The 13,319-nt window shown below is 41.7% G+C and overlaps 1 protein-coding gene across 1 annotated transcript in view; it reads right to left on the reverse strand.

Moving 5' to 3' along the window:
• The window catches only part of LOC310903592 (amine oxidase [flavin-containing] A-like), a 37,370-nt gene that overhangs the window by 16,288 nt on the left and 7,763 nt on the right, over positions 1–13,319 (reverse strand). Inside the window, exons 2-4 of the mRNA XM_083847102.1 lie at positions 9,528–9,622; positions 7,490–7,627; positions 283–387 (exon numbers count right to left, since the gene is read on the reverse strand). Of these exons, the coding sequence (XP_083703228.1) occupies positions 283–387; positions 7,490–7,627; positions 9,528–9,622 (338 nt within the window). The remainder of the gene's footprint in view (positions 1–282; positions 388–7,489; positions 7,628–9,527; positions 9,623–13,319) is intronic.

The following is a 13,319-nucleotide window of genomic DNA, read 5'->3' on the forward strand; positions in this document are numbered from 1 at the left end:
CCCAGGGGCTACTTTTTGTACACAGGGAGATCTGAAGTTGTACTACTTGAATTTTTGAGGCATTTGCTATTTAAGAATTTTAGAAATAAAATTACTCCAAAGACAAATCAGAGCTCAGCTTAGCAAGCTACAAAGATGACCCATCCATCCTCTAAAAGGCTCGAGCATGGGAAGGGGAAAAAATCCTTCTACAGCCTGCCAGAGAAGAAAAATATAACCAACACAGATTTACTTATGGTGACATGAGCTCTATAGGAAATAGGTGCAATTTACAGAACCTACCTCTTTTCCAAATTTGTCCATGGTCCTCCAGAAGTTATTGTAATCCAGATAAACGAAGGGATTCCATGTTGAAGGGCGAATACCCACGAAGTGGCGTGACTTTCCCTAAAACAACAACACAAGCAACTGAAACTACAGAGCATACCTGCATTAGTCAAGAACAGAGAATTCCCAAAGTCATCACATGGTCAAACTTCTGGCCCAAATGACCTAAATTCAAGCCTTTTTTTTTTTTTTTTTTCTTCCCTACATACACGTATAAGCAATGGAATGCAGGAATCTAAGTATGAAGGAAAAAAAATGACAGTTCGTCTGACATTAACGCTGTTGGTTTTTCATTTGGGGTGGGAGAGTGCATTTGTTCTGAGCTGATTCTGTCAACTTCTGGGCTAAGGAGACTCAAGCAATGGCCAAGGTGATATTCCTTGTTCCTAAGTATTCTTTATTATATATGAATGAATGTAATGTTCACCTGCCTGCTCTAATGTGCATCCTAAAATTTGCATGGGTTTAAAATTGCATGCATTTTAGATTTTTAGACTATCTAGGTGCCCTTATGATATGTAGCACCTTTAAAAAAATATATACCTCTTTATTGTTCCAAGTGCCTTGAGAGAAAATTAGCCTGCAAAAAATTGTTTCGCCAAAAAGAAAGTTTTTGGCTGCAGAAAGAAAATTCTGCACAATTGTAAAAATAGTACCAATAATCACAGTGTGTATGACACATAGATGCAACAGGAATAGAGACTGTTTGCAGATAATCCTGTGATATAAAGATAAGTGAGACAATCTAACAGCAGCTGGTTCTTTCTGATAACTTTAATCTGAAAGAGGACTGGATGAGTGGGCAACATTTTCTCTTATTAAATTGCTTTGAACTTTCCCCCGTGTAAGTCAATGGCAAATTTCTCATCAGACCTCTTACATGTTTGCTTTTCCAGGTGTGTCAAAAATTTGCACGAGGCCATGTGCCAGGATGCAGTGAACGAGCTGGACCATGGCAGGTAGGAGCTGTGGTGCTATGCCATGTGTAACACATTTTTTAGTGCAATGCATACACCATGTTGCACCCACGGGTAGGATTCACAGGCCAAGCAAGAGGCTGCAGTGCTGCAAGTGCATGAGGTGCAGACCCAGGGGCAGGGGGAAATGAAGCTGGAGCCGACAGTGCCATCCTCACACTCAGTGTGAGATGATTTATCAGTCTTCCCCACTGATAATTGTGTATGTGTGTACAGCCTGATAATTGATACAATGATAACTGTGTATGTGTACAGCTTTCTGATATTCTTCAGAACATTTTTCTGCAAAGATGGTACGAAAATAAAAGATGCAAGGTGAAACTCAGACAGAATACTGAACTCCCCATCCTCACAGATGGCACCACCAAACACGGTCTCCAGTGTGCTCTAGGCACAGCAACCTCTGGGCTGAGCAAAGCACAAGGCTGTGATCCCACATTCAGAGACAAGAGCTTAAAGGTTTGTTTTTTATTTTCAACAGATGTCGAATTTTCTGTTCAAGTCACCAGGAGGACTCTGGAAGTGGTTGGTTGCCTCTGGGTTTCTGGGTATATGTAAATTGGAGGAGGAGGTTGCTCCATCCTTCTCTAGGTGCACGTGTGCATGCAAAACACAGTCCTGCCATGGCAAGAACAGAGAAAATGCTCCTACAAACTACAAGCAAGGGAATCCTCTGCAGGATACTGCCTCTTCCTTTTCCTGGAGCAGCATTTCTCACTGCCATTTCTTCACTGTGCGTTCAGCCTTAGAAGAGCAGACCAAAAAATGCATGCAGAGTGATAAACTGCTTGCTTGCAGCTTTTACTGTCATAAACTGATGTTGTATCAAGCATGGTAATCTTCACGCAAAGCTGTAATATATCATTAATATTTTTCTTCTTATTGCACAACATTTTGTTTTTCAAAAAGATCATCGCATACCACTCCTTCAGAGCTTATTTATTACTACCCTTCTTATTCTGGTCAGGGATGCAGGTGCCAACAATGTGTCTTCCTTTATGCGCTTTAAAACTAATAATCCTGCCCTTAAGCAGAGACGAGGTGCAGTACTGCCAGGCCACCTAACAACAGGTGAAGACGAGTTATTACTGAGGTCTTGTGACGGCGATATTGTAAGGGAAAAGATAAGCCCTCAGTTCAAGGCTGTTTTCTTCAGTTTAAAACACTTTTCTCTTTTCAGTAAGACCTCTGTCCATGCAGCTTGTTGAAAGGGTGACTGTGCTGGAACTGAGGGGTGTAACTTGAAAACACCTCTCCTGTCCTTGGGTTACTTAACTCAAAAAAAAAAAAAAATCAGCACTTATTTTAATAGAAAGTCAAACAAAGTAATTTCTTCTAAGGCTCCTCTCCTCCTCTTTTTTTTTTTTTTTTTCTTTTTCCCAGCCAAACCTACATCAGCCCAAAACATCAGCCCAAGAAAATATCTCTCAGTAACTCTGTGATGGGGTTTGCGCCAAAACATTTTTCCAGCTCCCAGTGTTTACTCTACCATGTTAAACAGCTCCAGGTTCAGAAACTCCCAGACTATCCTGATTGCGGCAGATTTTTCCCTGCTGAGGCAGGGAGAACCTGCCCACTGCCTGGCTGCCTCATGTCTTCCTCCAAATTTTCCAGCACTGTGCTAGCTTTAAATCAGCATGACCACAATCTGTTGAGAACTCATCAAGAAAACTTATGATAAAAAATACTCCCACTTCTTTGGTCAATGGCATAGCCCAGGAGGATCAATGGGAAAATGTATTTTAACCACTCAGAACTACCAGTTTCCTAATGGTGATGAATACAGTCTAAACCAGCATTACTTACTGCTCTTTTCTGCATGTAAAAACCATAACTTTAGTAAGATTCAAGACCAAGGGAAGGAAAACCTTGAAAAATACAATGCCAGCAGACCTGGAAGTGGCTAAGACAGAATTTATGTAGCCTGAAATAGTTCATAGGCACGGTATCTCCTTGTGCAGAGGTCTGGATCTGTAACAGGTTGGAGCGGATCAGACAAAAATCCCAATCTAAGAAATTCCAGCAGAGAAGTCCCCGTTGTCCACCAGACAGACAGACTGACTGCCTTAGTCATATCAGTTTTTCAGCCCTCTCTCTTGCACAAGTACTTCCACAGAATGGACTAAATCCAGCCCAGCTGACATGGGGCTGGTAAATTATTCATTGGTTTTTAATATCGGCTCCCTACGAGGCAAAGGAGCTCTGGCTGCATGCTTCACAGAGAAGCTCACTGCAGGCAGGCAAGATCTTGCAATAGTCCATTTTTAAACAAGTTTATAATGTTCTGGGTGGATTATTTAACAACTACTGTTTTCTTAACTAAAAGGCAAATAACCTCCTGGCTTTGTTTGCAAGCTAACACAAGGCTGCTTGGCTGACCCACAGAGTTTATCTAATTTTTCTTCCATTTCCTGGCATGTTGAACGCTTTCCTGTGGACCTCAGATTTGCGTCCTGCTGCCTGCCCGGATTAGGTACACCACACCAATCCAAAGGAAATGATATGCCCAGGCATCATAGTTCAATGGCTAGAAAGAAGGCCACAGAAAGATGCCGTGCTCTGCAAGGTCCATCTCTCCGCCCAGGGCTAAGTTGCAGCTTGTAGTCATCACCACAGGAACACAGCCCAAGCTGTGACACCACGCCAAGAACAGACAATTTTTCCAGCTGGAGAAAAGCAAACGTGGCTCCTGCCCCCTGTGCTGAAACTATGAGTCAGGAGCACAGGAGCAGTTCTTGTGCCCCAAGAGCAGGACTGCGCTAGCCCTTGGGCCATGCACAACGTGCCCAGCTGGAGCAACAGCTCCTTACGGTGTGAGCCCTCTGGCACGCATCCCTCCCTGCTCAGTGCTTCCTAACCTTGCAAGCTTTGCAGTGCCAGGGACTGCCTGCAGTTCCCGTGTCTGAACTACACATTTACAGCGATCTGCACAGACTTATCTGCTGCACGCTAACCTCCTAACGTTAAGGCTAAAGGAAGGAAATAGAAGGCTAGATGGCAAATGTGAAGCACTATGTATGAAAATTCTTTTGTCTTGTGTTGCCTTGCTCTGAAAATGATAAGCAAACAAATAAGCAAAACCAGTTCTTATTTACTAGTGGTATGTACACTGGAGCTGAGTGCTGCAGCCAAGCACTAGAGGACTGCAGTTATTCGAGAAGTTTAATACTACACCAAGGCATGAATGCCTTTACTTTCTAATGTCTTCTGCTAAAGAGAAAGTGAAAACTGAGCACGGCGTGAGCTTCAAGGACCTCTGTAAAAATAAAAAGCTATCTGCCCCTCTGGAAAGGGACAACTGCTGCACATTTGCCTTTTCTTAGTCCAGAAATGCTGTTTATGATCTATGGGAGAGCAGCCGTGGAGCAATCAGGCTGGAAAGAAAGTCTGGGGCTCGGAAGAAAATCTACAGCTAGAAGTTACAGATTTACCGTGACAGGATACAAACAAGTTCCTGATTGATATCAAAGCAGTCTGTGTTTCCATGTTAACCAATGGGAGAGAATGAACAAACAGACAAAAAAAAGATAAACAATAATTACATATTTCAATCTTCAAATAAACTGTGACTACAGAAGAAACCTGCCCACACGAAGCAATACAATTTCTAACGCATGCCGCATGTGGGATTTTTCCACATACATATGGGAAAAATTCCTTTCAGAGCAGAGCAGCTCATGAAATCCCCCGGGGGATTTCCACTTTCCCTTGGCTGCTTCCGCTTGTAGGATAAGGCTTCCCCACTTTCTTCTAACCCAGCCCGAGCTGTATCCTGAAAACCTGCAGAAAGAGCCAAACTGAGCCAGACCAGTGTGGTAAACAAGTGACCAAAAATCTCTTAATCTGGAGATGCTGGGGATTGCATACGATTGAATGAACGACTATCACAACAACATCTAAAGCCATGTTTAGCTATTCCTCAACACAACTCTCCCTCTCACATCCGGCAAAACTGCTGCGGAGTCACAGAGTTCAGAGATATGCCCTTGGGATGAGACCTTCCTGTCTACCCCTGGCTCCACAGTGCCGGACAGCCCCTAAGGGGCAGAAACAGCGAATGAGACACGAGAGGAGAAGTTTTCAGTCACACTCTTCAAACTTGAAAGGCAGCAGCTGGCCCACAGCCAACGGTGTCCAAGAAGCTGAACATGTCCCTATTCTAGATTAATATTTAATTTCTGGAGTGACAGTCCTTTAATATCAAACAATTTCTTCTCTAACACATCTTTTATCACCTAGAAAATACTACTTCTGGTTCCAAAGAGCCTCTACTGAATATGAGAGGTATACATATAGCCAGGAAAGCACATATCTCCACCTGGACACCGTCAAAGCATGACAACAGTATGTAGCAGGTAGGCAAAATGTACAAGTCCTAAGATCACTGAGCACTCATCAACCTAGCCAACAGCCTGGGCTGCACAGTTTGTTTTCAATAGGTTCCAAGAAGAAGTGGGATTTAAAAGAGGACTTAGCAACAGATCCTTAAAACAAAGGACATGCTGACTACATGAATTCTCAAGAGTAAGGAGAAAAAGCAGTGAAAAACCTTAGGGAAAGAAAGGAAAACAAAAGGCCTGTAATCCATGGGAAAATAATGTGGGAGGAATGAAACCGACTGCAGTAAAAGCATAACTATTATTTATTCAGTGCTTAAGGGAGTCCCTTTGCTGATCCCCTGTTCCAACAACTATGCCTCCTTTGAGGATACTGGTTTGCTCGGCAAGACCACAACGCCAAATCTAGAATTGATCCACAGCCTGTGATCCAGCTGAACAGCTCGTAATTCTGCCTCTTGCTTAGGAACATGCTTCCACTTCAAAGAAAACTTACGAAATTACATGGTCATTAGCAAGGACATGCATAATGTAATAAGGGACAAAAAAAGCTGTAGCTTCACTGTCAAAATGGATTAAGGGCTCAAATTCATGTAACCCATTAGAGCCTTTTATTTAACACACAGAAGATAAGTGCCTTTTAAGAAGCTAACAGTTCCATGTTTGAGCTTAAATTAAATACAGTGGGCCAAACATACAGCTGGTAAAATCAGCCCAGCTCCCTTGCTGTAGAACCACACCAATTTTACACCAGGTGGTGCAGTTTATTTTTTGAGTATTGTGGAGAAGCTATGCAATTATTTAACATGTGACTATTTTACAAGCATGGTATGAATCTTCACAGTAAAGAGAAATTACTTAGAACCAGATCATAAAACCATCCAGCATGAGCACATTGTTCTAATTATAGTAAAAAAAAAAAAGCAGAAAGATGATAAAAATTAAATCAGTTAAGGATTCACCACATAGCCTTGCCTCTATCATGCATGTCAACTCTTACTCATGTAGGCTTCAAGCCTTGTTCTGCTAATGTCTGGGAAGTACTCCAGCAAAAGAATATTAAAAAATAAATAAATGATGGAAATTAGTTTGTGAGTTATGGAGATGGACAATGCACCTTATGCCTATGAATCTTAGGCCTCTCTTTGTCCCTCTCCCTACCGCTCTCACTCTGTACTTATTTTGGCAGTAGGTCCTCAACAGGACCTGAGCAAAAAAATGGTGGGCTGAAGAACTAAGATAAGGGCCTGAAATCTGCTCGGAAGATAGGTTTCATGCCAGTTCACTTTAGCCACTTGCATGCTAGTTGTCTACTCAGAAGCAGCTGTCTGAGCTCCCTCTGCCCCACATCTCAGACACAAAGTTTATGGTGAGCCTTGGGAGGTGCCTGTTCCTTACCATTAGCTAGAGAATCTCAACAAGTCTCAAATCCAATTTCCAACTTCTAGACATCCAATTTTTAGCAAGATGAATCCCACTGTAAGGGACTAGGATCTCATGTGAAGCTAGCTACATAAGTGGACCAAGTACTTTGTAATACTCCAGGCTGGTCCCATAATACTGTTGTCTAATATTGTAATTTAATATTATCCAACAGAATTATATTTTTTCTGTATTTAAATTGGCCTTGTATTTCAGAACTAGAATTTTCTCATTTTTTATGACTTTTCAAAAGAAAACAAGAATCATTGATCTAATTGCCAATAAATTATAACAGAGTAACAACACTTCAAACAGGTGCTTCCTGAATTCGCAAACGTGAGCTCTAAATGAAACCCCTTGAATGACTGCCAGCAGTTTCCAAAATTTAGTGTTTAGGTGTCTGAACATGAAAGATGTAACACTTACCCCCTTGTAATGGATGGCATAGCCATCTATATTCACTTTATAGGTCTCAATACCCAGCTCCTTTGCTAGACGGAGAATCCGATTTTGGGTAGGTCCCACATATGCTCCACCAACATCTACGTAATTAACTTGCTTATTCTGTCAAAAGAAATAACACAAGAATCAAAAACTCTGTGTGAGACTCCTCAATGTAAATACCTAGAATTAGGAAGAATTATTCCATGGTGAATGGCACTGCATCTAAGTGAACGGGAGACAAGGCACTCTGACTGGCTTAAATGTAGGCAGTGCTGAGCTCTGCAACAACAGACACACAAGAGATCACGGTGTCTTCACTCCACTGCACGTGGGTTTAATTCTTATTTAAATCTCACTATACTTACCAGTTTTGGCTTTGTAGTCACACAAAAGACATGCAAATATGAAGAAATATCCAACTAAATACCTTGGTTAAAAATCTAACACCGCTTTCTCAGAACTCACGATACTTTTCTTGTCTTCACAAAACCCTTCTCAAGTTGAAACCATCTCCAGCACCAATGCTTGTTTTCCCTGTCTCTGCAGATACCTGCTTAGATTTAATACTGTAGATGCTGAGCACAGCAGTGCAGTATTCAAAGGGAGTAAGCTCCTTTCCAGCAGGGCACACCCTGGCTCCAGCCCGCTGCACTTGGGCTATCAGCATCCAGCCACGCCTGCCAGCAAAGAAACCCCACACACCACTCAGACCAGCATCACGCTCACTTGGAAAGTGGAAAGAAAGCAAGTTTGAGACACATACTATTAGAAGCAGGCTGATTGCCCAAGACAGTAACACTTGTGCAGATAGCTAACTTTTTAACGCTGTTTATAGTGAGCAGTTCAAGCTAGGCATTTGCAGTATCACAGAGGAATGCTGTTTATATCTCACGTACAATGATTTCTACTAAAACACCCCTGTTTATCTCTGGTTACCAAGCAATGGCATCTGACTTAATTTAAATCTTTCCCATTTTTAGGCTAGGAAGCACAGGGAATATCTGTATTACATTACCCTGCGCCTCAGGTGACTCATTGTTTCTTTCATTTTCTTTTTAATGGCATCATTTTAGTGGTGGTCCTTTGTTGGATTTTCTCCAGTGTGTTCCATAATGGGACTGGTAATGTTTAATATCTTTATTAAAAACATCGATTTGCATAGATTGGGTGCAACCTCAGCAAGTTTGTGGACAACACCAAGCTGAGTGGTGCGGTTGATATGGTAAGAAGTAAGGGATGCCATCCAGAGGGACCTAGATAGGCTTGAGAGGTGGGCCCATGTGAACTTCATGGACTTGAACAAGGCCAAGTGCAAGGCCCTGCACCTGGGTCAGGGCAACTCTGCTGTCCACACAGACTGGAGGATGAATAGCTTCAGAGCAGCCCTGCAGAGAAAGACCTGGGGATACTCACAGATGAAGAAATTGGACATGAGACAGCAGTGCATGCTTGCAGCCCAGAAAGCCAACCGTATCCTGGGTCACATCAAAAGCAGCGTGGCCAGCAGACTGAGGGAGGTGATTCTGCCCTTCTACTCTGCTCCTGTGAGACCCCACCTGGAGTGCTGCGTTCAGCTCTGGGGACCCCAGCACATGAAAGACATGGACCAGCTGGAGTGGGTCCAGGGGAGGGCAATGAAGATCATCAGAGGGCTGGAGCACCTCTCCTACAAAGACATGCTGAGAGGGCTGGGGTTGTTCAGCATGAAGAGAAGGATCCAGGGAGACCTTAATGCAGCCTTTCAATACTTAAAGGGGGGCTTCTAAGGAAGATGGGGAGGGACTCTTTACCAGGATGTGTACTGATAGGACATGTAAAGATTTAGATTAGATATAAAGAGAAATTCTTTACTATGAGGGTGGTGAGGCCCTGGCACAGGTTGCCCAGAGAAGGCATGGATGCCCATCCCTGGAAGTGTTCCAGTTCAGGTTGGATGGGGCTTTTGGCAACCTGATCTAGTGAAAGATGTCCCTGCCCATGTCAGGGGGGTAGACTAGATGATCTTTAAGGAAGCACTTACCCTGATAGTGAATGTCCTTCCTCCAACTCTGTTCCGGGCTTCAAGAACCACCACACTTAGCCCAGACTCAGACAGCAACTTGGCAGCTGATAAACCTAACAGAAAAAGAGAAAGAGCGCTTTAAAGCAAGTGGCAGCAATCAATTACAATGCTCAAAAACTGAACCAAAGCTTCATGGTCAGAGATTTTAATACTGTTTTCAAAAACTCCTGAGAGAATTCTGAAACTTTTCATGGTTCCTTATCACAGAAATCATGCGACTGCTGCCTAGTTGCATCTGCATAAATAGCATTCCACAGACTGAAGTTTCCTCCTTTGGGCTTGCATTTTGGCATTTTAAAGAAAGCAAAATCTTGGTTATTAAGAGCATGCATCTTATTCTTCATTTGTGCAGTGCAGAGAAAAGGTAGAATCCACCTTGAGGGGCTTGCATGGCTAAAGTGACAGAAATAATAATATACTAAATACAGCAAAGTAGGCTTCCGATTTCTTCTCTCACTCCTCAACTCTCCACTTTATTGCCACCCATTGTCTTCATTCATATGCAGAAAGAAAGTCTGCCTCACTGTCAAGATTAATTTTAAGCAATGGAGTTTGACCATGGCAATCAAATAGCCTGTATATAGATACTTTATAAAAGGAATTACCGTCTCAGCAAAAATCATCTAATTATGGGACTTTGTGATGGAAACACTACAGAAAACTGAAAATTCAATAGGACAGGAGTCCTCTTTACTTTTGACAAATGCGAAATGAAATTGTAAAAAGCAATCATGAGTTTGTGAAATCAGATTATCCCATTGTCCTGCAGGCCAATTTGGCACTGAAGCATTGTTTCTCTGGAGTTGTTTCCCCTCCTTAAGTATACAAAAGCCAGTCTTATTGATCAGAACTTCCAAGATACCCTGCAGTAAGGAATAATAATATTATATTCATGTTTACTACACTACTTCAAAATGTCATTAAAAGCAACCGTTCATGAACCCACAAAGAATGCAAGTCTTAAAAGGTCAAATGAGAAGAATCATTCTAAGGTGCCGGGCAGTGCTAAGTGTACTCATTTATTCTGAGGACAATACAGAGTAGCCCATAAACTTTTGTGCACGTGATCTTCTAATGTGGAAGTTGAACAGCACTCACTGGAAACCAGAACGGAGGAAGTTCTGTCTTACACTGACAAAAATGATATATATGATTTCAGTGCTCACCAAAAAATGACTTCATGTCCTTTTATCATATTCTTTGGATTGTTGCTGGAGCAAAAGCGTACTTAATTCTTACATCTATTTAATGTTGGAAATTTTAAAAATTCTAGCCATTTCTCAGTAGGAATGAACATCTTTGTTCTAATTTCTTTCAATGGCTTTTGACTTTTTTTCTGCATGAAAGACTACAGACAACACAGTTAATTATAGTTAATTCTTTAATCCTTTTGGTGAGTGTTCTCATCCTCAACATAATCATAGAAAACACAAGTCTATAATGCTGGAAGCACAAACTACAGCATTTTCTTATGAACACATATTTTCATATGAGAAAAAAAAGTCACAAAAATGTGGATTTCCTACATATACAAAACACAAGGTGGAATTTCTCTGTTCTTTGTAAATACCATTGGACACTCAAACATGAACGATAATTCTCTTATTAGAAAGTTTAAATAGATAGATATTGAATAGATATTATGTCTTCTGAAAATACATGTAGTAAGTAACACGAAGTGGAAAAAAAATCTGTCCTAGGTTTGAAGAAAGGATTGTATAATCCTCTAAACCCATTAGTGTCAAAGACTGATAACCTTATCTCTCATTTTGTGCTATATACAATAGCAATATCCATGCCACAGCTTGTTTAGGAAGAATAATAGTTTCACTGGACTGGATTGGAAGTTAACCTTAATGCTGGTTTGTACCTTAATTAAATCATGTGTTCTAATAAAGAAGGGCAGCTAAGGAATGAACAACATGAGGTAATATGACTGAGGTTCTCTATTCTGTTTGCATCTTAAACTGTACTTCTTGCACTCCAGCCATACAGATTTTTAGATTCATTATTGTTGAACCCAAGTGTCACTGTAGACTGATCCAAAAAAAGGCTTCAGAGCTATAGAGGAAAGGGCAAGACATACACCAGGACAGCAATGACGTAACGTCAACTGACAGAGGGCCTGACTGAGAAAAAGCAGTGCCAATTTGTAAATTCAGGTTTACAAAACTTGAAAGGTCAATGATACAGCATAAAGAGAGGTGGTTATTGTTTTAATATTCCTAACATTACAGAGCCTAAAGTTAAAGATGAGACCTGGAAGGTCGAATTTAAAATTATGCATATTTATACAAAAAAAAAAAAAGAGAGCAATATAAGATGAAAATAGTTTTGTTTTCCCAATAGAATAAAACCACCAACAAAGGCAGGGGATGGGTGTTGGGCAGAAATAGTAGGGGACAAGCAAAATACGTCGATTGAAAATTGTTACTATGCAATTATTTGTTTAAAGCCTAGACACAATTTTCTTTGAAGACTAGCAAGAACACACACACACAGAGAACACACATCTACATGAAGCTGTCTGTTGAACCCAACTTTTCAGCTCCATTCTGGTTTGAACCAAAGTGCACTGGGTAGAGATGCTTCCAGAAGCATGTCTTAAGCATCCTACAGGTCACAAAGCCCATGTGCTTTTGATACATGGGCATAATTAGCCTCAAAATAGATTGCTGTGCCCCCCTGCTACACATGTACTCTGAAAACAGCCACAATATCCTGTCACACTGTGGATATCCACCTTGTCCTACAACCATGGCACACCAGGCCACGCCGAGCAGTGGGCTATGACATCTCACGCCACAGCCAGGACTCAAGCGAGGTATTTCATGATGCATTTGTGTATGCCTGTAGGACAGCAGCACAGACATGCCTATCACTGCCACCTCACACAGGTTCACAGCCTGTCCCCTCTCATCACACCACGCTTGGAGATGTCCTCCTCACCTTCCCATCCACACCGTGGCTTCCAGTATCTGAGCCTGGTGTTGTGCCTCACTGTGTCCTCCACCTCCTTTGAGTGTGGCCTAGAGATAAAGCTGCAAGCCACCCAGATCACTGGCCATGTTCCTTCCACATATCACTCTCATTCTGTGAGTTAGAAATACTGTCTGCCTAAGTAAGATGAAAAGAGCCTGCCAAAACCATGCCTCATTTGAAGTATCTGGCTGGAGAAATTCACTTGTTATTAGATCAGAATAAACAAAACGAGATGACTTATACATCCTCCACAAGGGTTTCTATGGCAATCTCATACCAAGCTCCCTCTGTTTGAAGACGCTGTACAAGAAAGCTCTTCTCCAATTGATTCTGCAGTGCTGTTAAGAGCCCGCAACTGCTGCTGTCGCAGATCATACTGCTGCTGCTTTCATTTCAGAAAATTGTCATAATCCTATCAAGCAAAGTGGTTTCAAGTGCATAAAAACATTGGATGCACAGGTTTTTTTTTGTTTTTGTTTTGTTTTGTTTTTTAAAAAGAATAATTTAAGATGAATTTATGCCAATCTGCAGAGTACCAGGCATACATCACGGCCGAAACTCAGTAATACTGAAGAATACTGGGTTTTGTATGTAGCCAGATGGAAAATACAACATAGCGTGCCTGTATCTTATAGGAGAGGAAAGTTCAGCCCTACAGGTAGAGAACAAAACTGGGACTTAAGAGACTTGAGCTTGACTCTCAGCTGAGCCACATGGTATGGGGAGTGTTTCCCTACAAAATAGGGAGGCATTTATAAGAGAAGCATT

Source organism: Anser anser (assembly GCF_964211835.1).
Source record: "Anser anser genome assembly, chromosome: 1".
NCBI lineage: Eukaryota > Metazoa > Chordata > Aves > Anseriformes > Anatidae > Anser > Anser anser.